Source organism: Haemaphysalis longicornis, unplaced genomic scaffold (assembly GCF_048455015.1).
Source record: "Haemaphysalis longicornis isolate Haplotype H1 unplaced genomic scaffold, Haemaphysalis longicornis Haplotype H1 scaffold_4, whole genome shotgun sequence".
In the NCBI taxonomy this organism is placed as follows: Eukaryota; Metazoa; Arthropoda; class Arachnida; order Ixodida; family Ixodidae; genus Haemaphysalis; species Haemaphysalis longicornis.
Window position 1 is genome coordinate 54,846,573 of NW_027526361.1, and position 27,622 is coordinate 54,874,194.

General features: G+C 52.6%; 1 protein-coding gene across 1 annotated transcript in view; it reads right to left on the bottom strand.

Annotated features, from left to right (window-relative positions):
• LOC144178708 (mothers against decapentaplegic homolog 6-like) overlaps nt 1-25,522 on the bottom strand; it is a 121,610-nt gene extending 96,088 nt beyond the window's left edge. The window contains exon 1 of the mRNA XM_077706729.1: nt 25,087-25,522. Coding sequence (XP_077562855.1) covers nt 25,087-25,522 — 436 coding nt within the window. The remainder of the gene's footprint in view (nt 1-25,086) is intronic.
• Between the last annotated feature and the right edge of the window lie 2,100 nt (nt 25,523-27,622).

Sequence of the window (27,622 nt, forward strand, 5' to 3'; positions counted from 1 at the left end):
CGGAGGCGGTCCAGCTGATCATCAATTAGTGGCAACGGGTACCTGTCCTTTTTCGTCACACGGTTAAGTGCACGGTAGTCGACACAAATCCTCAGTTCTCCTGTCTTCTTTCGCACGAGGAGAATAGGGCTGGCGTGGTCGGAAGTCGAGTCGACAACGATTCCCGCTTGCTTCAGTTCTTCAATCATCTCTTTCGTGTGAGCCCTCTCTGCGAAGGAAAGTCGGTAGGGACGGAATCTCACTGGCTCATCTGTCGTCAACTCGATCTTCATTTCCGCTGCACTGGTCTGCCCGATCTCCGAAATGTTGCGTGCGAAGCAATCACGATACTCGTCGATAAGGCATTCCAGCATTTTTCGCTGGTGTGGAGTGACGGCAGGTCCAGTTTTTATCTCTTCGCGTGGCATCGGCTGTCGCTGAGCGACGTGGACGTTTATTTCTCGCTCCGGCATGTCGTCTGGATAGCAGATTTCCGCTCGTGCTACCCGCTCGTGTTCCTTGATGTCCAAGTCATGGTTTGACATGTTCATGATGGGTAGGCGTGTCTCGTACGCCTCGTCGACAGTTACGACGCAGCGTGGTATGCAGTGCTCACGTCCTTCCTGACACCTGAATTGTGCGTCGACAAACACATCTGTGCTCGGCATGCCACCCGTGGCGTAGAGCTTGACGAATCCCACAAACTTCGGCGGAACAACGGTTGACTCCTTGGCCCACAGGCAGACTGAACGTTGGGGCAGATCGGGGATCTCAATGGAACGCAGCGTGTCGTCGGTTTCGTGGACGTTTTCGCGCTCCTCAAAAATCCTGACTGTCTGTCGCCGCCTTACAATCGTTACGTGAGGCTGTTCCGTGAACGGCTGCCCAACAAGTAGTGGTATGGACTGCGAGCTGCTTGGTACCACGTACAGATGAACGTCAGCTGTCGCTTGGTCGACCGTGATGGTAGCACTTGCTTCGCCGCAAGGCGTCACACATCCCGATCCATACCCTCCAATAGAGAGTGGTTCTTTGAGTTTCGTGTAGGAGATTTCCAGCCGTTCTGCATCTTCCTGACGCAGGGTTACGCACTGGCTCCCCAAGTCGACGTAGGCACGTATTTCATGTCCGTTCAGTTTCGCTGGCATGAAATATTTCTCGTTCACTGCTTCGGTAGCGCGGAAGTCGGATTTCACAACGTTTTGAGCGACGCGCGGCTCTCGTTCCTTCTTCGCTCTGCAGTGTCTCGTTTCGTGGCCCACTCGTCCGCAAGCGCCGCATCGCGCTTTTCGTTGGGGAGAGGGGCAATGGAGAGAGAAATGGCCGTATTCGTTGCAGTTGAAGCACAGCGGTTCCCCTTTCTCGTTGGAGAGAGGCTTCTTCCTCTGTCTGCGTGAGAGGGAGTCTCGGCGATCGTCGGCCATGCTGGCTCCGGTTGCCTTGGTAAGGTGATCGGCCCCTTCGAAGAGCCCCTTTTGATAGTCGGTGAAATGCTTGGCGTTTTGGCGGGAAGCCGACGAAACTACGTTTCCTAGACGATCTTCTAGACGCTTGAGACAGTGAAGCAATTCTTCGGGAGTATCGTACGTGCGAACGCTCACTGCTCGAATTGTGTCTGGATCATTCAGGCCGGTGATGATGTACTCGACACAGCCTTTGTCACTGATATTACACCGGCGAGCCTTGGCGAGCTTGTCGTAGTAATAAGATTCGATGGGCTCACCTCGCTTGCGACAACGGGCTTCCATTTCACGGTGGAGGCGTTGCATTCCTGATGTCGACGGAAATGCACGCTTTAGTTCGTCTTTCCACTGCACCCACGTTTTGTCCACTGATGACAGGGAATCGTACCAGGTCTTGGCCGGGCCTTCCAATCTGCATAGTGCGTTGCAGGAGGTCAGCCTGTCCGACCAACCGTAAATGTCAGCCAAGTCGTCGACTCGCCGAATCCACGCGTCGACGGTCGAACAGCCTGATGAAAGGGGATCGAACGATGGCACCAGACGCGAAGTCTCTGCCGCGGGCGTAACGGGCGTGGCAGGCGTCTGCTGCGTTTGAAGGAGCGCCATACCGTTTATCGCTTCCCTCACGGCTGCCCGTACAGCTGCTTGGATGACGGCTGTCATGTCCATCGCCGGCTGTGGTGTCGTGGAGTCACTCGGGACTTCGTCTTCGGATCTGGTGTCGCTGCGCGCCCCGTCGTCACCGCTGGCCTGGTTCGCGCCATCTTCGTTCGTTGTCGCTGAAGATGCTGCGCTTCGCGTCACAGGCCCCATCATAACTGCAGGGCGGCTTCTCACGTTCGGACGTTGTGATTTGATCCCGCTTCTGAACTGTTATCTATTATTGAGAGCCGTTGGCTTGGTTGAACTGAAATAACTCGTTTTTTATTTAACTGATTATATTTACACGGTGGCTCGCGCGGCCCATCGGGGAGCGCTCTTCTTGCTCTCTCTGCGGCGGCGGTGCGCGGGTGCGACTTCCGCTCGCCTGCTCATCGCACCTGGAGCAGCTCGGTTGGCTCGGTGGCGTCATCCCGCGGAGGCGCCGCGTACAGTTGGCAATCATTTTTGGTTTGTTTTATTGCAGCAAGCAGCCCCTCCGCTTTTAGTTGAGTCACACAGACAAGCGCTAGAAGCCTGGTTGCAGAACGTAGTTGCAGCAAGATTTCCTGCCACGTCCAACTCGTGCGCAGACTTTATCCCCAGCTATTACGACGTCCGCGGAAGCTGCACTTGAGGAGTTTCGGTTTCAACCAAAAGACATTGGTGTAGCGAAAACGCCGACATGGAGGAGTCCAACATATCGTATTTACCCGATTCTAACGCGCACTTTATTTCCGAAAAAATAGGCCGAAAAATCGCATGCGCGTTAGAATCGGAAACAAAACCAAAAATGCCGAAACAGCGGAAATTTCGTCCGACCCATCGCCATCGCCATCTCAAGATGGCACCAAAGCTTTTAGCGAAGATTTTTCGGACGCAGCAAGCCTAGGCCCCTAGGCCTTTCTATCGGCGTTCGCACAAATCGTCAAATCGTTTCACTTGCGCGCTTGATAACAGCAATGACAGCTGCGGCTCCCACGCGTTCAAAACGAGCGGTCGGCTGAAGCGTGCACCTCTGGAGAAGCTCTCGGGATGGGCGTGCGAGGGGTGGGCCACGATCCCTTGACCATGGTTGAACGTTCATTCAGAAGTGTGGCATCGCGAACGCGCTTGAGGGCACCGAGGCTGAGATGTTGTGGTCAGCGGACAGCGACGAGGAGTGAGATTACTTCGGGAAATAAATCGCCCGTTTCTCTCGCATTCGTTTGTCTGGGTCACAAAGTCCCGTGCGCGTTACAATCGGAGGTGCAATTTTTTTCAGTTTTTTTTGCCAGGAAAATCGGGTGCGCGTTAGAATCGGGTGCGCGTTAGAATTAGGGGCACGTTAGAATCGGGTAAATACGGTACCTACGTGCACAGAGCACCTCTGCCACCTTCTCGAAAAGGCCTACCTCTGCATGGCGCTCACAAAGCAAATATGCAATTAATAAAAACAAAAAAAGAAACAAAAGACTGCCGTTGATTCCTGTCATAGGAACAGGTAAAACACGAAAGTGAAATGTGCAGCGAAATCTGCGACTGAGCATGATTTGCGGGCCGAAGGCTGTCGTGTGGGTATGTTTGGCGAGCGACGTCCTGCTGGCGGGTCGCTTCGGCAAAGGTGTACTGGCGTCATTTCCGTGACGGGTATGACGTCAGTGAAATTTAGCGTATCCCGGCATAAAACACGTTCGTGTTAAAATATAAAACCCGAAAACGAACAACCCTAAACATAACGTACTCTGTAGTGCTAAAGGTTGCTTCCCCGCAAGAAGACCCCATGTGCAGGGGTGCACCCTTTACAGGCCGCTTGCTTCGTTGTACTGGCGTCATTTCCGTGACGAATATGGCGTAAGTTAAATCTGTGTGTATCCGGGAATAAAACACTTTCTCGTTAAAAAGGAACAAAAACTGCACGACAAGCATGTCGCGAAGTATGTATTAGGCGACGATCAAGTTGCGCAAAGTTATCGAATTATCTGGTGGGCTCGCTGACCAAAGAGAAGCGAAGAACGTAGTCGCAGCCGAGAAGAAAAAAGGAGAGGATCAACAAAAACGCGAACCTACGACATGAAAAGCAACTCGTCCTCCCTTTCCCAGCGTGGGGGGAAACGTAATCCGGAGTGGTGCCGGTGGATATGTGATTTCGGCGGCGGACGTACGACGACGATCCTTGCCCGACGACGCCGGGGCCAATTTTTGCTTCCCTCTGCGAAAGAAAGATGGCCAACGGCGGTGACGCCACCACGCTCACAGCGATCGGATTGCGCCTCGAGACCCAAAAGCGGCGGCGGCGGCGACGACGAAGCGCTGTTGCTGCGCCGGCGGTGAGAAACGCGCCCGACGACGAGAAACGAAGGACGGAAAGATGCTCCTGTGTTACTCCCATTTTTCACGCTGTGGTTGGTGCCCGGCCCCGAAAGCTGATCACGCAGTGCCAGCAAGTCACGCAATGTCGTTCTTCGCTGTCGATAGCTTTCGCAGTGCTTTCAGACGTGAATGAATGATTGAAAGCAAAGGCAGTGCTGCACAGAAACCCCCCCCCCCCCCCCCCCCTTACTCTAAAAAGACCCTGCAACACTTTCGATAGTCGCATTAACTCTTTCCTTCGCGTCTGGAAGCACGAAAGCTATGGTTATCGCCAGCACGGAACAGCACTGCGTGATTTGCTCGTCGCAGCAGATACGCCTCTTCCGTTTCTGTTTTGCTTTTGTGCCTTTATTTTTAAGTGGCTATCGAATGCCTTATTGCTGCAACCGAAGGAAAGACGACCAATAGCCGCTACACCACTGTAATAACGTAATTCCAGCGCTCGAAGAACTCCAAGACCAGTAAAGAGAAAAAAATCTTTTGAGCAAGTTTCCAAGTTATTTGATAGATACAGAGCAGCAATTTAACGGGCTGACGATACACAGGCGATGAGGCGCGCCGTAGTGGAGGTCCCCGGATTAATTTTGAACTGGGGATCTTTAACGTGCGCCGAAATATCGAACACACGGGTGTTTTCGCTTTTCGCCTCCATCAGCACAGCAGCCTCCGCACCAGGGAATCGAACCCGCGTCATTGGGCTTAGCAGCACAACATCCTAGCCACTGAGCCACCACGGCGGGTTATAAAGCAGCCATTTTAGGCTAGGACACTTTGCGACCTTCTAATCTAAATACTAGATGTGTTGGTTGACGACGGTCTGTAAGCTTTAAGACTTGTAGAGTTGAAAAAAAAAAGTGTTGCAGGGTCCCTTTAAAGCAGCGGATTCGCTTCTATCTGCAACTATTTGCGCAATGCCTAAACTTCTACCGCTGAGAGGAATCACAACACAAAGACGCCATTGCGGAGAGAAAGAGGAGCTCGGGGTCGAAAACCAACGAAACCAGCGCGCAACGAGCCCTCGTGGCATCGCGTGCGGCAATCGACGAGCTTCGGACGAAATAGCGCTCGCCGCCGCCCCGGGCAGTAGGGTACACACACAGCGAGCTGACAGAGACGACGCGAGTCACAACAAGCCTGACGCAACGTCAACTGGCGGCGAATATAAAGACGCCCCCTCACCCCCCACCCCCTTTACCGGCGGCACACGACGACCCGAGAACGACTCAGCGACATCGATGGGCTCTTTTGTTGCAAGAACCGCAGTCGCGACGGCGGCGGCGTCGTACAAATGTCAACAGGTCGGCGGGCGGGCGAGGAGGCGCCGACGACGAGTCGAGGACGCCGACCCAGTCGCACGCACGTACCCGGAACGTGAACCGTCAAACTCCGCGTCCATAATGCTGTCAGCGAAATTGCGCCTCGCCAAATCGGTACGAAAGGCTTCAAAGACCGATTGTGTCGCCCGCAGGTAGGTTTAAAAGCGACGCAAAGCTCGAGAAAAGTTTCCGTTTTAAACGGGACAGTGCATCCTTGTATGCGAAGCACAGCAAACCCAGTTACAGTCATGTCTCGTTAATATGGACCCCGTTAATATGGACACCCCGCAATATGGACGAAAGTTTCGGCGACGGGTCTCTCGCCATGAGATTCTGCCCCGTTAATATAGAAATCCGCAGTCCGGACTATGCACGGCTGTTTCGGGGACAAAACGGGTAAATACAGGCACTTTTGTCTCGTTATTATGGACACGTGTCCGCAAAGCAAAAAATAGAAAAAGATGACTGGTGACCTCCGAGGCCCGAGGGCGTACCAGGAATTTACTTTTTGGCGAAGCATACAAAGCTGAAGCATGCATTTATCTCGGAACGTTCTTCCTTCCAGTACCGCCGAATTAGATCCGAGAACATTCGTGATCAGCGAACAACACTCTAGGGTAGTGACGACAGGGTGACACCCTTTCCCCATCAAACAAGACTGTCCAGTGCGGCATACTCCGGAAAGAGCAAGTCCTGAGACTTAGGACAAGATAACAGGACGATAATAGTTCATGCCAACGGTGTAAGAGACAAGGCTTCTCTGGTCAGTTTGGTGGTGGCAATGGCTGGCGTTAAGCGTAAACGGACCGAGCTTTCTCATCTGTTTCCTTGAACGATTATTCCTGAAACGAGCTTTCCTTAAACGGATATTCCTTAATGTTTGTGTTGTCGACCTTGATTCGTTACTATGGACGATTTTTCTGGGGAACGGAGGCGTTTCTGGGGAACGAGACATGACTGTATAACGCAATCGCTTTGTTCGAAATATGCAGCGCACATCATACCCGCTTTCAACGAACTGCCGATTATAACGAACCCAGCCTCCTGTGGCGAGGATTTCGCCACAACGAAGGTTTGCGTAGTTGTAAAAAAAATAGAGCAGCGCAGTCTGCGTCCTCTCTTGTATCCGCCCATTTGCGCAGTTAACAAAAAGTTTCCCATTAATAACTCTCTGCAACTCATCCAGCTGTACCCGATTCTAACGCCCATTAGAGACTGTATATTCACCACACTGCTAAAAAAAATATGCGCGAGGAAGCGCTCTTACCATAGCAGCTTAGGTAACGGAGCTGGGTGCCCTTTTTTGCTGGCCAGCAATCGCACTGCGTTGAAGTTACGAGCGAAATTCACTGGCGCCTATTCACTGCGCCGAAGCTCGCACACGAGGTTGCGGTCAAAGGAAGCCGCCGAGCACACCTATAGATGATAAACGAGCGAAGTACACAAGGGCCACGTGTAAAAAAACTACCGACTGCGGGCGCAGTGAAGAGCGCGTACAACGGACAATTGCTCAACATTGTTAGTTGAGTTTATGAGTCTGTCCGGCGAGCGAGTTTATTGTTCAACAGAAAACGTTTTGCTGTGTTTGCACACGTACACAATTGGTAAAGCTTTCATACCACAAAGAGGAAAAGAAAACGAAGACAAGTGTTTGGACGAACACTGAAAACTGAAAAACAAAGAAATAGTTTGTCAAACGAAGTGTGTGTTGCTGAAATATTGTACCCCTGTCGCGAAGTCGTAAGTTCAGTTCGCTCTTCTCACTTTGCGAGGGAGGCACGTTGCATCCGTTCGAAAACGGCTTGGACGAGATACGGGCTTTGTTAAGTTCAAGCACCTCAGTTAATGAAGACAGCCGGCACCTGCGTTATTGTTGTATAGCCTGCCTGGCTTCTTTGTGCCGGCAGGGCTGACGTGTTCGAGGGGCGCTGGGACCAGCCGCGGGAAAGCTTTGCGCCTTTCATCGTTTGTCTTGGTAAGCCGGGACGCGCGTCTAGCCGGTAGAAATATTTCCTGCCAGGGAAAGGTTGTCAATGTCCTTTGGCGGCAAGCCGCACGTTTATTGTCTTAGGTCCGAGCGGCTGTCGCGGGTGCCTTGTGATGCCGGAGAAATGCCTATTTTTCGGGGGTAATTACCGAATTAGTGCCTGCGAAGCGCGGGTGCGTTATGGTCAGTGGAGTTGCGCTCGCTGTGAGGTCATTCGAAGGGTCACCAACTATGACGAGAGAAAGGCGCGCCGCCGCGTCTGTAAAGTAGTACAGTCCAAGGAAGCCGCGAGTTTCAAACTAGCTATGGGTCCAGAGCGTCGGTCGCCACGACGGCGCAGATAGGTGACGAGGGCGTGGCAGCTCCCTTGGTAATGCGCGCGCTGTGTTAACAAAGACAGGAATTTCGTCTGCGTTGAGCATAATTTTGGCACGCGTCGTATGGACAATACTTTAGAGGCCACCCGAGGGTCGTTGGCCAGCAATCAGAATAGCTGAGTCGGTTCGTTTTTGTAGCGTTAGCTACACTGGCCAAGGTTGTACCGTTTCGCGTAGCTCCTGGAGAGCGCCGTGCTGCGCATGCGCGAGGAGCAGTGACATCTCACAGTGCACAGCTGACGCGCCAGAGCCACCGCCGCAGCGAATGGATTAGATTTGATCGGATCGGAAATCGTTTTAGCAGCAGTAAGCATGATAATCAGCTAATCCTAGGCAACCAGGAAACCTAAGAATAACCAGCTGAACCTTAGCTAACGCTACGTATATCCCGGCATAGCCGAGCTAAGCCACCGCTAATTTTATTAGTGATGTGTTGTGTTTTGCTAAATACATTGGAGTTTGAGTGAGTGAGAGGGTGGATCACGTGATTGTATAGAAACATTTGGTTGTTGACGTGGCCAATCAGCGGCCCAGTGTGTGTTAGTAGGTCCTCCTCACATTCTTTTGGGAGACACCCCTGGGGGCGTGGCTTTTGTGTGATAAAGCAGTGTTCTGCGTTCTTGGGGGTCGATCTAGGCAAGCTAATGCCGAGGGGCAGTCGACAGAACGAGAGCGGACGAGGAGAACCTCGTGAATTAAATATGTCTAGCTATGCGCGTTCGCGCATATCTCCGTCTTATTGCAAATTGTGTATATTCGTTAAGTGGCATGCTTTGCAATGCAACCAAATGCCATCGTCCATAGATTTTTTTAAAAGAGTTAACCTCAGGGCCAACACGGCCATTGCGTACTTCAATCGCCGGATCGAACAAGCTATCGCAACGGCCGGTCCACCCCCGTCGCTACTTGTCTTTGTCGTCATTTCGTGCCTCCAATTTTCAGCGCCAAGTTTTCAGGCCGACAACCACCATTTCGTTACACAGCTTCACGCGTTTAATTGGAAAACATCATTCAGTGGAATCAATGTGCGCACCAGCGATGACACCAAATAATGATCCTCGCTGCGTGAAACTTATTTAAATGATTGCTATCCTGAGCAAAAAACAAAAAATACTTGCGTAGCATGGCTAGCAAACTGCACTAAAGCGAAGTATAAGCTATGCTAACGGGCTCGCAATGCAATAAAACTAATGTCCAAAGCCACGTACAATAAGCTTTCGCTATAACGAAGAATTAGATACAGCAAGAAAACTGGCTTCGTTATACGAGGTACTGCGCTAAAGGCGGACATGCTGTGCATCCTACACTGCAGTCGTGTCCATGAAACACGTCTAAAGCGAGATTTTTTAATCAAACAATTTCGTTATACCGAAGGCGTATAGCATTTTGTTGCTCGAAGACTTCAAAAATACATAACGGTGGTCATTAACTGTGCAAGTGATGCCTCAAACCGACTGGTGGTTGAATGAGAGCTACACGCAGACACGCAGACTGCAATTTAGTAATCAGCTCCATTGACGAGGCAAGCGTATAAAATGCTTGCCCTCGAGCATTGTCGCAGATGCAGAAATTCGCGCCAAAAGCAACTTGTACTCAATTGGTATACATTACTAAAGTCTGCTTACGTGCTTTGAAAACGAAAGTCTGACGTACTATTGTGACGGGTGCCTTTTATATGCCCGTCCGCCCATCGACCCAGCAGCCACGCCATTTTGCAGCCCTTAACCCATCTTAATCCCTACCTTAATCCCACTTTACGAATTATTACTACCAACACCTAAACAATCATTCCATTCTAAAAATTTCTAACCCACCTTTATTTTGCCTAATTCACCTTACAAATTAATGCAAACCACTACTTTGATTAAAATGATTTGGTTCGCTTCTAGCCTTCCTTGGATTCTTGTACCATTCGTGTCGATTCCGGATTCATTCAAGATCCTTCTGGTTGTAGGGTTTGTGGGGATCCTAGCGCCCGAGCCATCGCGCGATCACTGGGTTTGTGCCATCACGCGGCGCTTTTCCCCTCTCTCCTCCGAAATTCCGGCTCGTCTTGGCGCCTCTGTGTAGAGCCGAGCCGTCTCTCAAACTCTTGCGTGAGGTGAAGCCTGCAGAGACCGTTGCGGCGATAAAACACTGTCACGCAGCGGGCGCTCCACCCTGGTAGCGGAGCTAACCTCACCTCATTGGTCCGTTTGAACGAGGCCCGAACCCGACTCTCGCTTGGACGCGAACGCGCGCCCTGCGCGGGGGTCCGTTCGGAGAGACGCTTCCAGGACGCCGAAGGCGTTGGCCGAAGGTATGTGACGCTTTCTTTACCAGCCGGCTGCCACTCTGTGGCGCCGGCGAAAGCCCACCAGCCCTTCCGGCTGCGGCCCGTGCCTAAGGCTGCTCCTGTTGTCCCTACGCTTGCATATAGTAAGGCCGTACCTACCACTCGACGAACACGCCGTGCGGTACGCGCCTGTGAGCGAATGGGCCCCGTCTCCCTCGCTGCTGCGAGCCGATCCGGCCAGCACGGCGATGCGCGCGCGCACAACGTGCGAGCACCCCGGAATTTGCCCTGACAGAAGAGCCCACTGGCTCTGCGCCGACCAAACGTGCGCACTTGCGCGTGGCGCCCCACCGCCCCTTTCACCTAACGGGAAGTACGTACCTGTACTGTAAATTGTGTAATTGGGACTGTAAAATATGTGACTAGAATGTTAGTATAAAATAAACGTCTTCCCTCCGTACCCTGGGCATATTCCTTTGTCGCCCCTTTCTCCACCTGCCCAACAGAGGCGGTGTTAAGTTGGCGCGACGGCGTTTCAGTATCGTGAGCGTGCTCAAATAGCTCGAACCCGCGGTGGTTCCTCGCGGTGTGCATGAATGCCTGCCTTGTTCAAAGCTAGCGTTATGCATATTGCGAGGTAGAGAGACCACCAAACTGGCGCCCAACGTGGGGCCATTGGCTCATTAGCCTTTGGCCGCTAATTAAGCTGAGTACGCAACCGGAATCAGTCTTAATGCTTATCCGCTAGCGGTAGCTGCTACGGGGACGAGGCGACTGCCCCTCCGTACGCGAGTGTGCGTGCACCCCTCGTTCACGCAGCCCCACGGGGCAGTGCGACGGTGCAACCACGCCCCACTGGAGCGGCGGTATACGTATTCCGGGAGAAAGGCCACAGCCGCCACTCGGAGTAGTGCACGCGAGATATATTATTGTTGCCGTCCCCTAAGAGTAGAGCACGAACATGGTAGTTGACGCGCTATCTCGTGCTTCGTAATCCATCGAGATTTATTGTCCAAGTGTGACTTTAGCCGGCGGCGCAAAAGCGTGTGCCAGTAAAGGAGGCAAAATTGACAGCCGTTCAGTAGAGGAAGAGGGCCCAGAGTGTAGAAAGAGCGCGCAGACACCCCGCAGAGAGGGGCAGGCGCTTTTCGCGAACTCCATGCCGCCGGAAAGCGGACGGGCCTCGGCTGTAAAATCAGGAGGGGGAAGCTATGCCCGTTGCAAGGCGGTTGTATTGAGCCGAAAAGAGCTAGTAGCCGGCCAGCAGAATGACCCGTTTTTGTCGACGGATGTGCGACGGTCTCTGGGAGACAATTTTTTTTAGTTTGATTTTTTTTTAGACGCCGAGACGTAGCTTGTCCTGCTGCGGGCGTGCGCCGAGATGCTACTTGTCTTGTAGCAGGCGCGGGAGGGGGGCTGAAGTCAGCGTGTGTCGCCGACGCCCCGGGGGACTCATTTCTGCTGGACGGTGAAGGACTCGTGCTTAACTACGTAGCCACCGATGATGAGGCAATTGAACCATTCAATGTGGTAACCCCCTAAGTCTGAGTTCCGCACTGCTGCGCTAAGCTCATGACGAACCATTCGCCGGGCATTTAGGCGGCTCCAAAGTTTTGGTAAACTGAGTCGCTCCGTGACCTGGCCCGGGACGAAACGAGACATTTTCGCTGTTGCCGATCCTGCCATGTCTGTCAAACGGCGAGGGCGCACGGTGGGAAGCCGCCTGGAATTGTGAAGCCATTTGACAGTATGCGTCCTTGGCAGGTAGTCGTTTGCGACTTGAAGGGACCTATGCCGAGAAGCAAGCAGAGCTTTACTTAAATGGTGTCACGGGCTGACTATTTGGCGCTAGAGCACAGTGGCTCTGCGCGGTGATGACAAGGCACCCACGCTAATCCAGGCTTCCGTCGGCCAGCTCATCACCTCAGTGATCATAGCACACTAAACGGCAGGCGCTTTCGCCCCCGTGCTGACTTCACTTCTCTCAGTCTCAGTCAGCGCGGCCGCCCTGGCCGCCCCAGCCCAATCTGTGTGGTCAGTTTTCTCCCCCCTCCAGCAAAGCTGTAAGCGCATGTTTTCTCTTTTTACTCGGTTTGTAAGAGTGTGCATGTTACGTGGCACTGTCTGTATTAGTGTGTCCCCATTTGGGCGTTGATGACTGCACATAATGTATCTTGTCCTAATTTGTTTTGTTGTTGTTTAGAGCACTGGTTTAATGCACAGGGTGAGGAAGTGTTCCGCTTAGTATTTTGAGCGTTGTACCGCGTGATGTAGCATGAACCTATTTTGTTTGCTTAGTTTCTGGGTTCGGTACGGTTCGTGTGTTAGCCTCGTTGAAGGCGTTAGGGTTGTTTTCTTTTTTATGTGTGTGTGTTGTCGGTGCACGATGTAGTGTTTTCTTTTTCCAGTGCTTTGACGTTATTTATTTGGTACAGGAACCCCTTGGTCTGCGCATGCGGGACGAAGTGCTTTGTACGTTTCTTTTCTTTTTTGCCCCTTTTAGCAGTGAGCAGGGCTAGTTTTCTTCTCTTCTGTTTTTTTTACTCAGGCGCAGTCTTGACGAAAGAGCGAATGCCGAAAAGCGGCGGCTGGGTCGGTCGCGGGAGTGCCCTTCGAGGACTGTCTTTGGCTTTCGCGCGCAGCCAGGGTCGAGAGTTATGGTCTTGTTTTGAAGGTGTCGGATTTCGGCCGTCCGCGGCCCCCGTGTTCGGGCGAGCAGCGCGTACTGGAGGCCGTTGCGTGAACTGTGTGAAGTTGGGAGAGCAGGCCAGACTTTGGGGGACCATATACTCAATGCCAACGGGAGGTTGTGTTTTCCTGGAAAACGCGGGCCGGGCGTACGCTACGAGTGGGGCGCACCGCGTTGTTGCGAAGGGACTTGGCCCCGGTGGCACGAACACTGTGACGCGCGTGTTGTGGAGGCGTTCGTGAGTGCGTTTGGTGTGTGCTTCTTCCGGCTTCAGCGAACCCAACGGTGCATTCCGCGAGTGGCTTCTGCTTCGTCCAGTGCGCCCTCCGTCATGTCGTGCCTCGCCGGTGTGGTTAAAGGTCCGCGGGCAGAGTAACCGACGGATGGGGAGGGGATTTCCCGCGCCGTGATCTTGACCGGACCCTGAACAGTTGTGCTGACTCGGCGGTCAACGGCATGTACCCCCTGCGCACCGCCTTCAGCTGGCGAACGTGGCCGGGCTGCGCTGCACCGACGAGGGCGGGACTGGCGGCCAGTTGCGAGTTGCGGCATAGGTGCCCTCTCCAGATGCGGACAATATGGTGGTGTCATCAGAACCGCACCATGCGTCATGGGCACCAGGGCTCAACAACTGTCGTCCGGATGCTGCCTCGCTCAGGCAGAGCAGCGGCGACCACCAGCGCAGGTCGCTCCTTGGCGGGCACCCATCGAGTGCCACGCGGGGTCTACAACTGAGCAGCGCCCTCGCGGTCATCATACCTGTCGGCTGGCTGCTCCAGCCGCATGTCCTCCTGGCTGGTACCCCCCTCGTGGAGCTGCTATCTCGCGCAACGGTGAGGTCGTTCCGGCACTGGTGCCCACCGTCTTCCCTCCTTGACTGACCATTACGGACGTTTCCCAGAAAAACTTTTGTGCTCCCAACCGCCGAACTTTGCACAAGCCCCGCGGAACGGTGTCTCCCGAATTTTTTTTTGCAAATATTATTTTCGCACCGCAGCGTAGTTTGTATAGCATGCCTGTGCCGTCTCTTTTGTCCTAATTCTTTATTGTCGTAGTGCGTGTTTCTTTTTTCTTGTAATCCTATGTAGCATAGTATCGTCCTGCATGTATATACTATTATTACCATTATTGTTATTATCATAGTGTCGCGTTCATTGTAATTGTATATTTCAATAGCTTCATTTTGTGTTTGCATGTGTAACCCATTACTATGTAATATGTAGCTCAGTGTCGCGTGTAGTTTTCCTGTGTGTATCATTCGTGCTGGAGGGGGGTAGTGTTGGTAGTAGTTTGTAAATATTTTGTATGGGCTGGGGACTGGGACTGCCCTGTGCATGCATTTTTTTCTACTCTTTGCCGTCTTTTGCATGCCGGGGCGATGGCCGGTCAACTCTTCTCAGACCGGCGAGGGCATTTAAGGAGAGGGGAGTGTGGGGATCCTAGCGCCCGAGCCATCGCGCGATCACTGGGTTTGTGCCATCACGCGGCGCTTTTCCCCTCTCTCCTCCGAAATTCCGGCTCGTCTTGGCGCCTCTGTGTAGAGCCGAGCCGTCTCTCAAACTCTTGCGTGAGGTGAAGCCTGCAGAGACCGTTGCGGCGATAAAACACTGTCACGCAGCGGGCGCTCCACCCTGGTAGCGGAGCTAACCTCACCTCATTGGTCCGTTTGAACGAGGCCCGAACCCGACTCTCGCTTGGACGCGAACGCGCGCCCTGCGCGGGGGTCCGTTCGGAGAGACGCTTCCAGGACGCCGAAGGCGTTGGCCGAAGGTATGTGACGCTTTCTTTACCAGCCGGCTGCCACTCTGTGGCGCCGGCGAAAGCCCACCAGCCCTTCCGGCTGCGGCCCGTGCCTAAGGCTGCTCCTGTTGTCCCTACGCTTGCATATAGTAAGGCCGTACCTACCACTCGACGAACACGCCGTGCGGTACGCGCCTGTGAGCGAATGGGCCCCGTCTCCCTCGCTGCTGCGAGCCGATCCGGCCAGCACGGCGATGCGCGCGCGCACAACGTGCGAGCACCCCGGAATTTGCCCTGACAGAAGAGCCCACTGGCTCTGCGCCGACCAAACGTGCGCACTTGCGCGTGGCGCCCCACCGCCCCTTTCACCTAACGGGAAGTACGTACCTGTACTGTAAATTGTGTAATTGGGACTGTAAAATATGTGACTAGAATGTTAGTATAAAATAAACGTCTTCCCTCCGTACCCTGGGCATATTCCTTTGTCGCCCCTTTCTCCACCTGCCCAACAGAGGCGGTGTTAAGTTGGCGCGACGGCGTTTCAGTATCGTGAGCGTGCTCAAATAGCTCGAACCCGCGGTGGTTCCTCGCGGTGTGCATGAATGCCTGCCTTGTTCAAAGCTAGCGTTATGCATATTGCGAGGTAGAGAGACCACAGGTTTAACGCGCCGACGCAACGCAGGCGATGAGGCGCGCCGTAGTGGAAGGCTCCGGATAAATTTTGACCACCCGGAGATCTTCAACGTGCGCCGAAATCTCGAACACACGGACGTTTTTGCTTTTCGCCTATATCAGAAAAGCGGCCGTCGCAGCCGGGAATCAAACCCACGTCCTCGCGCTTCAGTCTGACGCACAACGCCTTAGCCGCTGAGCCACCGCGACGGGTTTCAAGATCCTTCTAACGTGGGATCAATTGACGTGGTGGAAAGCGCGAAGTAAAGGAGCGTATTCTTCCTTGTGTTACTTCACTGCCGCCACAGATTACCGGCGAACCCGTCACACTGTATGGGAAAGTACGATTTCAAAGACTAAGTTTTCGGCGCTGGGAGCAGACTGGGGCCACGCCCGAAGCCGGTCAGTGAACGCCGACTTACTTGGAATAGCGAGCCGGGCGCGCTCTTTAATTCCCAGACAATTAGCAAACCCGTTGGTTAAAAATAACGGAACGCGTTGTTGGCGCAGAGAACGGCGGGCAAGACGGGGGAGATATACGAATGCCTTCGGTGCCGTCCCCCACGGATTCCGCGCAGGACTCGAAAGCAGCACGCGTGCAGTGCAAGGGCGCACGCAAGCGCCCACAAGTGACACGCGTGCTGTTACTTCGTGCAACTCGGCGAGCCAAATGCTGCTCGGCTGCGACAGTGCGGCCCACGCCTATGTCACAACGTCTGCAGGTCTTTAATGCGCCTTTTCCCGCTTTCAAAGGCCCGGCTTTCAGGCCTCCAGTCACAAGTAAGCTCGAATACGCCATGAAAGCAACGCGCGCGCGCGCGCGCGCACGCACGCACTGCTCGCACTCTTACCCTGAAGATCCAGGAACCTTTATCCGTGAACGCCTGAGAGATAATCGCCGAACTCCGCTTCGTACCCATAGACAATCATCGGAGATTAATCACTGCCGGCCTTTTTTTGTGTAACTATAAACTCGTATAACGTAATCCACATGAAGCAGACATCGTTATAAGCGGTGTTTCGCAAAATGCGGGTACGATTTGCGCTCTTTGCACTCCAGTGTGGGTAATGACAACTTCGAATAAACCGAGCATTCTAGTGAACGCCGTTATAACAGGGGTGCTCAGTCTCTAAGGATACTCCCCAAGCCTCAAACGCGGCGGATTCGGACGATGACACCTCTGATCCCGGCGCAACGCTTCGAAGGCCTTGCGCAATCTGCTCGGTGTTTGGTTAGTGGCAGCGCAGAGAGGAGACGGGGGAGAGAGAGATAGACGGAGAAGAGCGGGGGAGAGGAGGAGAAGGAGGGACACGAACCGCCGCTGGCGCCGCGTCAGTCAAGGACGCGTCGAGCTTCAAGCGCGCGCGCCGGTGCCTACTCGAGCTTTCCAGATGGGACACTTCGAGGAGATACGCCCGCAACCCGGCCCACGCGGTACGGAGCGAAAACAAAAATGATATAGACGGGCATGTCACTCGGCCGAGCCATCTGCTTGGCGCGCATGTCGCCGTCCTCTCGCAGAGCAAATCCAACAGGAGTGAATTCGCGCAGAAGAGCGCTTGGGGCGGCCGCTCTGCTTTCCGTGGTTTGAGGAGGCGAGAGCTATTACTGCCCAAACGTGTGCGTGACGCCGGATAGTGTGAAGATTCCGCCCACCCTGCCGGTTTTATTATCACCATCGTCGTCATCATTATTTTTCCTTAAAGGCTCTTTCTGCAGGGGACTTGATTGCTGGCTAGTTGGTTTATGACGTACGAAGGAATAAGTTTGCGCTCGTCTTGTCCTCTCTATCTTCGTCCTCGTCTTTTGCGCGAGCTTATTCCTTTCTGGGGCATTACATAACGGTGGGGGGTGCGTACTTTACGGCAGCTTACAAGTGGTCGTAACTACGAAAAAAGAAAATGTCCGGACAAACGTGCAAAAACCAGTACGCTGCTCCGCTTTCGCCGCTAGCAACGGTTCACCTATGCCTTCTGACCTCTACCTCCATGTGAAATGCGTACTACTTCCGTCACGGGAATAATCATCGTCTGGATATTGTTAACAGCTTTGAGTGGTTCGCGTTTAACCTTCTAGCTGCAAGGTCGCAATGACTATATACTGCGTTGTATGAAACCAGTGCTAGTAGAAATCTAAGCCCATCAAATAGCGGGCAGGAATTTCACAGTGTTGCCCTTATTTAAAAGAGTCGCTTTAACACCACCTTGCTAACCCCTCTCCCCTCGTTTTTTCTCCAATCGAGGCAAACGAAACATGGGTATCTTACACAAACCTAACTTCTGATTCGCCATATAATCACGAATGCCTCTTTCTGAAAATCAGTAAGAAGCACATGCAACACGTACAAATTTACTGTCACTCCGAGAGTCGCATATCTTGACCCAAATACTCTTTCTCTTTTTTATGTCGCGTAGCGCCCCTGTAATACCCCAACGCAAGAGATCACGGCGAATTTTTCATTATTTTATTCAAAATCCCGTCAACGGAAAGACGAAGTGGCGTGCTTCTGCTGAATATTTGTGCGCGAAAAAATCTCGGACTTCGGTTCACGAAGAGCCCACACACGTCGTGCGTGCGAATCACGTTTAACGTAATTTTTTAACTCGAAATTGCAAACACCGGGCGCCAACTCGAAATTGCAAACACCGGGCGCAATTGCATAAATCACTAGACTTGACAAGGCCCTTTGTAATAGTTGCTATTGAAGCGCGCTGCGCCAGCCGTGTCGGTGCGGCACTATTTATCGCCCGCGCTATAGCAACAACTGTGATGGATGCGACCTCGCTGTTTACTCGAGCTCAATTGGCCTAATCATGCCTATCGCAAACCCAAACAAAACAACGCACCGACTAACCGTTATCGTCTACAAAGCCAGCCGTTTCGGCTTGAAATGCCGTTATCAATTCCCAACACGTCTTTTTTTTTTTTTTTTTTGGGTGCGTGCACGCGGACACAATATCCTCATGGTTTCGTTTGCAGAATTGGCCTTACTGGGGAGGGAAAAAATGCAGTTCGTTGCAAGTTTCTTCACCCTCTCCTGAATGCTCTTTAAATATTTCCCCAATTTTGAGCTCCTACACTATAATCAGAATGTGCCCATGTAATTTGAAGCTGCATCGGGAGGAGGGTCATCCGACGATTATTATGCCCTCAACGAGTTTGGAACTTACACGCGGGGGGCAAATTGGACAGGGATAGAAAGGGCAGTAATGTGCTCGGGCTGGAGCTTGTAGGAGGAGGAGGAGGAGGAGGAGGAATAACATTTATTTTTTAAGGGAAAGGGGAGGGGGAAAAGAGAGTGGGTGGTGGCCTCAGTCCAGGCCGCCTTCAGGCCCCCCAGCAGCCCTCGCCCGGGAGATCAGGTACTCCTGATCCTCGAGCTGGAAGCTGGTCAGCCTGTGCTCCCACTGCTCCAATGTAGGTGATGGAATTGGGTTGGGATGTTTGGCGCACTCCCATACGAGGTGATAGGTGGTGTTTGGTGTATTGCATGTTGTGCAGTTGTAGGAAAAAACAGTTGGTGAAATATGGTGCAAAATTGCCATGTTGTAGTAAGTCTGTGTTTGGATTCTGCGCCAGATTCGAGAGTCCTGTGTATTGAGTGATGGGTGAGGAGGAGGGTAAAGGAGGCGCTCCCGGCGATAATGATATAAGATGTCCGTGTATGTTTTTGGGACTGACTGGCTGGGCGAGGCGATTGGAGGTGTGTCGTCGGCCTCCCTTGGGAATGCCCGGTGTAAAATGTCGCGGGCAGCGGCGTGAGCCGCCTCATTTTCCATTGCAACACGAGGTACGGACGCATACGTCTAAAACGCACTATACTCCTGCTGCTTTCAACCAACGTAGTGGCCACAATTGCTGCATAAATTCAAGATACTTTTTTTTTTTGTAATTGAGCAATAGGTGTTAAATTATTCTGCCGGCCTTCACTATGTATATTTGACATGCGTTTTTTTACGCACACCCCACTTAATCGAAAATTTTGTTCCTTTCCATTGCTTTTGTTTTACTATGTATTTCCTTATTGTCTTTTGGTTTCTCATGACTGCCAGGCGAGTTTACATGGCTTTGGCAGGCCAACATTTGTCCTGTTTTACTAACGGTATAAACGGCATCATCACCGTCAGTCGCGGAGGAATAAACGCGGATAAGTTTATGAATCACTCTTTATTTGTGGTCCAAGAACAGAGAAAGTGACAGATAATTAAGGTTCTGCCCCCCAGGGTTAATCGGCTTTGACCCTCAAGATCAACCATCCAAAACAAAAAAAAAAAGGAAAAGTCGACTGATTCCGGAAGCTGGTACCGTACGCGCACGGTTTAGTGGCACAAAGCCCCCGATCTGAAAAATGTGCTGTCAATGAAAGTGACGGCTGTTGTACTCCCGTGCATAATATCCTCGGCGGCGAATTGGCCAACGTTGTGAAGGCGAATCGGTCACCATTGACACGTCCGGACAAGGTTCACCCGGTGTCACGGTAAACAAACCTGTCACGTCTTTGCACGCCGGGGAGACTGGTCAAAATCGAAGCTGCGCGCACGACATTAACGATGCATACTCGCTTTCTCACTCGCTCACACCTTGCCGGCCGACTCGCTCGCGTCAGAATGTTCACTTCCGCATTTGAGTCCTCTCGCCCACTTCCCCTGGGAGAGGTTGATTTTTAGTTGCTTGCTCTCTTTACAGCGAAGCTGTCTTGCGTTAGGCTCTGACAAAAACTGCGTTCGTCTATCAGGTCGCGTCGACAAAAGAATCGCGCAGGCTCGCTCTAGAGATGGTGTAAATGTAAAATTCTCCGTAGCTCTCAATCTAATCCAAGTATCTCGGAAAAGATCACACTAAAATTAGCCGCTAAGACGACACGACACTTTCATTACGCCTAGTTTCATTTACTTGACATGATGAGTTTTTATGAAGTTCTGACGGTGCGGAATTCCCGTTTGCCATCAATACATGGCTCTCTACGGAGGGCGTACGGTTACACAAAACGGCTGTACACTCTTGTTTCATACAAAATATCCCGAAGAAAATTATACGAGAATTCATTTCGCATTGATTCTCGCAAATTTATGTGTATGTGTCTTTATTCGATCAATATAGTAGTCCCGCAATACAATTAGCGAACACTGATGTAGCGAATAATCGGATATAGCGAATAAATAGGAAGTTTGGTCATGCTTAATTTCAAGGACACCTATTCTTTTTATAACGAAACCGAAACCTCGAGAGCCGCGCGATATTGGCTCTAACGAAGAAATATTCGGTTCCCGCGAGGCTCAAAACTCGACAGCTAGCATAATTAAGCACAATATAAAAGTGAGACAAAACAACCATTTTTGAGTAGCTTAAGGCCATTTATTGCGTCGACACTGAATAACTTCATTCCGCTCAGGCTGAAGAGCCACCACGCGAGGGCCACATCCTCCAAGTAAATAAGAACCCAGGCCTGTTTTGCCGAACGAACTTTGTTCTGTTGTAATTTCATGTTCTCAAGTTCCGGTCTGTTTAGTTTGAGATGCAACAAAGAGACTGATAAGGATTACCTCGTTTACAGTGGATTCGAAGCCTAGAACAATGCGTTTTCTTAACGTAGCATTGTGGCGCGAGCCAAATTGCCGATTTATTGGAGCTGATTTTTACCTCTACGGTTATAACGAATATCGGATATAACGAACTAACTCACTGCCCCGATACTACTTCGTTCGAACGAGGTTCGACTGTATAGTTATCGACCAGACCAGCTTCGCCGGTCTTTATCTTCAGACTAGTGTAGAAGATCTCACTTTTTTTTTTCGTCCACAAGCAGCGGCAGCGTTTGGGCACTTGTTACGAAACGACGCAAGTGCCATTTAGGGTCGCTGTTTCCTTCTCCCGTACAGCGCCAATTCACAAAGCGCGCCACCACCACTGCCGGCCGCCTCAATTCATGGCCAGCCGGCAAGGAGGAGGAGGAGGAGGAGGAGGAGGCGCCTTTGGTCGATCCATTACGGTTCGCACGCTCTTGCCAAGAAGGAAGGAAGGCGGCGAAGAAGGCAAGAATCCGAGCGCCGCAGCCGCGCCGACTGATTAATGAACCCGAAGCAAGACCACAAGGTCTGTCCAGCCAACGCGCCCGGGGTGGCCAAAGAAAACAACGACGCGCCCCATTACGGGCACACAGGCCAACAGATGAGAGAGAGGGAAAGGGAGAGACTGCGGTATGCGGGGAAGAGAGAGGATGGAAGAGAGTGGAGAACGTTGGTAGCTGCAGTGGCGCAGCTGGTGAAAGAATTTGTTTTCCGGTACGAACAACAACCGCTGGAACAACAATATACTGTCAGGCCGGAAGTGAATTTGCGCTCCGTGCGACGCGAACACGCGTAAACGGTTATAAATGCGTAAGGAGCAGGTTCGGGTAACGCGATACGTGAAACGGCGGCACGTTACACAGCGGCGAAAAAAAAAAAAAAAGTGAGAGCGGCGAACACGTGACTCCAAATGTGTCGCATGGGAAACTCCACTTATGGCCATCCGAGCACAAAAAAATGTTTGGGACAGAGGGTGGAATTGGGAAAGGAGCGGGTGGTGGGGTACAGCGCTTTCCAATTAGCAGGAGGGTTTATTTCAGAAGCACGTAAGGCTCGTGTAAAAATAGCCGGGAAACTGGAGTGAAATACAGATGTTTGCGTGCATGCGGTTTGACGTGAGGCAGCCAACTAGAAATATGGCTTTGACACCAACACCGCGAGCTTTCTTGCTGTCGTCTCTCCCCAGTAGCAAAATTAAAGCGCTAGACACATGTACGACGGGCGCACGCGATTCGCATGCGACTGATCGTTACGACTTATTTTTAGGATCCAACAAAACCGGTCCTAACAATAGGTCGCATCGATCAGTCGCATGGGAATCGCGTGCGCCCGTCGTACATGTGTCTAGCGCTTAAATGATGGGAAGAGGTGACACCCTCCTCATACTACTCCCAAAGTGCTTTTTAAGGCCTGGATAACATCCCGTGCGCGCACACACCTCCGCAGTGCTCATGAAAACAGGGTAATTCGCTGGTGCAGAAGTCTGATGTGGTAGGCCCGGTTATTCAGATCTATAAGCGGTGAAGAACATGGTTTATCCAGAAAACGCGTTCACAGCAGCAACAGTTGACGGTTCCGTAACCGCTGGGTACTCGGACAAATGCCTCGCCGGGCAGCCATCCAAGACAATTGAATAAAAGAAATACTTTCGATAGAGGGTTCCAATCAGTACAGCGGGCTTTCGAGTGGTTTTCGGTGGCTGAATTGCATGCGATGTCACGTCAGAACGAACGAACGACCAGCAAGTGCGTGTTAACTACCCCCCCACCCCAAGGTCAGGAAATGAAAAATTACGGGAATAAGGTGATTGCTTCACCCTCTAGTCCGCGCACGCGTTCAATTACTGCTCTACGCGCCGCAATGGGCGGTTTTGACACGTACTTGTATTGACTTGACCCTTCGGTACATCGCTTATGATATCCTCAATCGCAATTTTTTGCGCGATTACTAAGACAACTATAATTTAACGAAGTCCGCCCAATTGCAAATTTTCTTCCAATCCAAAACTACCACACATGCGTTGATGTCGCCACGGCTCATATAGGAGTAGTACTTGTGTACGGGGACAGAGAGAGCTTTGCGTACGAACGGCTCCAAATTTAGCGGCACCAGCCGGAATTTCACTTCGACAACACGCTTATGTCAGAGACCGTCGATCGGAACAGCATCATCGCTCACAGTTACGTACGGTCAGGCGTAATTGAACCCGGCAAAACGTACTTTCCTTTTACAGCAACGCGGACACCACTGCTTCCAATAGCCATTGCAACCTTGATTACACCGAATACCAGCGGGCCCTCATTAGCTGCCGTGCGTGCTCGCGCTTACCGCGCGGACTTTTTCCTCGACGCCATGTGAAAGCTGATGCGCGACATTGGCGCGTAAACAAAATGATAAAAGAAAAAAAAACAATACCTATTACCGGCCGTGTCAGTGCAATGGGCAAGAGCAACCACGCGAGACGACAATTACGACTACATAAAATGTTCCGCTTTTGTACCTTTTACGCGAGAACCCGCCGGAGAGCTTCAAAGCGCAAGACCTACAAGGCTTCCGAATGGAAGATACAAATGAGCAAATACCCATCACCCCATTACTGCAAATCCCAATACGGAAAGGTTGGTATTATTGTGGTGACACTGACGACGCATCACAAGGAATGGCTCGCCAGCCGAACTCACGAATGCTGTGAACGACCTGGAGTCGTACTCACGGCTTCCCAGCCCCACACCCCTGTTGAGAACATATGGCCGTAAATGTAGCCGCCAGTAGCACTAGCAGCACCACTCTGTTGAAGTTTGGGCTGTGGAATTGCCATGATGCGGCTGTCATTTACGCAACAACGCACTTAACAAAATGGGAAAAAAAATTGCGCCGTTGACTGTGGCACGACGCAATCTGCCGTCTTTGCACGCCTTTTCACAAACTGAACAGTGGCAGGCGAAAAGAAAACTGAAAATATCAGGGGGGGAGGGTTGATACACGTAACGGCAAGAACTTAAGGGACTTCTCGCTTTAAAATTTGTCTCAAACTGCATCTCACAAGCCTACAGTTTTATTTATACTACTTGCTTGCAGGCCGACTCTACTGCACCCCCCCCCCCCCCTCTTCTTTATGGCTTTTCTTATTCGCATCGCTGCTGTTGGCCCGCCTGTGCGACGGTTTTGAGGTGCAACATATGCACGCGGTAAGGATGGCGTGTATGCGAGTCCGCTGCCAATAGTATAGTCGTACGCGCGCTCCTCAGCTGGCTTGCAGCCACGCGGAGTCGTTGCTAATGCGGGTTTACCTTTTGGAGGCGTGCCGGTGTCCATCAGCTGCACCTGTGCTCAACACGTAGCTTCCGTCCAAACGAGCACGAGGCGAAAGAGCGCCTGCTGTTCGCTGCACACTTAACGAGCACCGCGCTTCACTACGCCTCCCAAGACTGCGGGCACATATCCACGCTGTCGCAAACGCCACTGTTGTGGCGAGTAATCGCCTCATAATATCCCGGCATCAAGGGGACACAAATACTGCGAAACCTCCCGGACGAGGCGATCCTGACCTCCTAAATTCGGAACTAGTTCCGGTGCATCACGGCACGCACACACGCCACATCTGGAACGCACGGCTCTGAGGTCGACAGAAACTTCCTTCGGTTGGTGAGAATGTTCAGACCCCTGAAAAAGATAGCGTGGCGAGACTAGCGCCGCACCACAGTCTCCCAAAGATCGCGGCAACCTTACGCAGCGCGAAGCAACAGTCGTGTAAGCACGCTGTCAGAATGGTTAGCAAAATCGATACTGTGAATCGTAGCGAACAACGGCGACGTTCTTTTTTTTTTTTTTTCCCCCGGTTTAGCTCCGTTCAGCGCACCCTACGAAGGCCGCGCTCAGAAAAAGCTGGAACAATCATCTCGGAACAATGCGCTCGCTTACCCTCGCCCCTTCTCCGCTCGCTCTCTCTCCCGGCCCCGGTGTTGCCGGGAAAATATAAATATACTCTGCGCGTCGCCGACGAGGCGGCGAAGACGGCAGTCGGCGTACCTGGCTTGTGGACGATGCTCCAGTGGTACGGGTTGCAGCAGACGTGGAGGGGCGAGGCGGCGCACCAGGGCAGGCGCTTGAGTTCGTACTGGTGCCGGAGCTGGGGCCAGCGCCAGAGGCGGCAGCAGAGCACGTGCGGCGCAACCACCTCGCGCGGCAGCTTGACGTCGCCGTGCGGCAGCGGCAGGCAGGCGGTGCCGTCGCGGCCCCTGGTCTGCACCGCCCGCAGCATCGTCTCGAGCTGCGAGTCGCGAAGCCGCTTGAGCAGGCACTCCACGGCCTTGCGCTCTTCGGGCGAGGAGCAGAAGGCATCGTAGTCGCCGGCCGCCGCCGCCCACAGCGGAGGCTGTGCCGGCGACGACAGGTACGAGGCCACCAGTTTGGAGCTTTCTTCCCACAGGCGCTTCACCAGTTTGCACCGCTTACTGGCGAACATGAACGCACACCATAGCGCCGAGTTGTCCCAGCTCGCCGTGGCATACAGGCCGCCAGGCGGGGGCACGCGCTCACCGCCGCCCCAGCGCGGCTGCCCCCATGGCGGCTCTGGGGCCCGATGGCCGCCCCCCGCGAGCACCGCGCCACATGCACACGGTCGCCACTGCTGCACACTGCTGCCGCCGGGACCACGATGCTCACTGTGCACGGCTGCTGGCCATCACGCTGCTGCTGCACCACGCGCTCGGAACACGCTGCTGCGGCTGCTGCTCAGGCTGCTGCTCGGCGGCCATGACTGCGGCGACTACGCGCCCCCACACGGCAGTCGACTGCCGGCGCATAGCGAGACGCCGACTGGCGCGCCTGTTCGGGCCTCGCTGGCGCCGGCGAACCTCCTCTCCCACGACGCCGCCGCGCAGCGCCTCCGCCGGCGGCGGCTCGAAGCGGCGCCGAGGTCAAAGCACCGTTCCTGCTTCTCCTCCTCCTCGCCCGACCGGCCGGGTTCAGAGTTCGGACTCGGGTGCTGCGATGTGAAGCGCTCAACCCCGAGGTTACGAAGCGAGGGTTCGAGGTTACCCTGCGGAACCTGCACCAGTTCTTCCGAAGAAACTGGCCGCCCGACACTCGGACGGCGACACATCCGGTTTCTTCCGATCGAGTTCGCTCGGAAGAGTGGAGTGGCGAATGCGCGCACGTCACCCGTCTAGACTAGCCGGCGCTCCTCGAGCGCGACCGACTGTGAACGGCTGATAGTTGCGCAAATAACAGATCAAATTACCTCCAGCTGCCGTGATTGCGGCGCGCACGTTCTTTCCTGCTCCTCGTGTTTCTTGGCGATTCTTCGCGGGCGCCGTCGGGGGGCTGGCCGATTATTGAGGCATCGCTGACTCCCCCCCGCTCGCTTTTCCCGGCCTGTCCGACTGGTTGGTGAGTGATCTCTCGCCGCTCACCCGAAGGCCGCCTCAGTAGAAAGTGGTGTTGTCTCCTCTGGCAGCGAAATGAATCACTCGCGGCCAACTCTCTCATTCCCTAGGTCAACATTCTTTCTCTTTTTTTTTTTTTTTTTTTTCAGCAAAATGGGGCCCCGGAATCTCATCGTCTCCGACCGTCTACAGAACAGCAGTCGGCAGAATACGCTTTGCGGCAAAGCTAACTTTCTCTCGAATGGTCTCGCGAAAATGGCGTCGAGAAAACACAAACAAAGAAGAGTTGATATGGAAAGAGATGAAGTAAAGATGGGTTAGTTGCCATAGTAAAAGAGAAATTCGCAAGTGTGGAAAACGCTGCAAGCATAAATAGGATAACATAAATCGGGAAGGAGGACGTTGGGAATCATACTAGACTTACTTGAAAACCGATATCCACCACAAAATGGCTGATGAAGGAAAACATTTATAAAGTGAGCAAGAGGAAGTGCATATTCATTAAGGGAATAGTGACAATTTAAATAGCGGAAGTGACATCTCCGCCCGTGGTAGCAGCGCGGCAGAAAACTGCGGAAAGGGAAACGAAATTGAGGAATCTTTGCTGGAAAAGAGCAGAGTAAAAGGTTTCCACGAAATAGGTGTTAGTCAGCACGGATAACTAAATTCACCTGATAGACCTGCGTGGACCAAAACCTAAATCATCTTCGATGCGGGCGCTGGAAAGTGTGATACAAACCAAGCAAATCGCAGAGGGTTGTGTTCAGAGTAGGAACAATTTGGTGTACAAAGGCGAAGGGGGCAAAAACTACCATTGATTAGAACTGACCGCCTACAGTAACATTGGTGATGTATAGATTCGTGTTGCAGGCAGCAAAATCATAGGTTCAAGCATCGTCGGAAGAATATGAAATCACAGTAAAACTGTAGAATGAGTTTGAATGGTAGGAGCTTGGATGGTAATTTGTGCTAACGCAGCACATCGAAATTTTCAAAGCTGGAATAGACCATTATGGGCAATTTCCTTGGACATAGTAAATAGGCATACGACAACGTAAACGAGGAATTTCTGTGTAGAGGGCTGAAACTGCAGCACTTAGATGAAGAGGTAATACAGTTCCTTGATCAAGTTTATAGTGTCCACCTGACATGGGCAGGGCAGAAATGCATACAGCAGG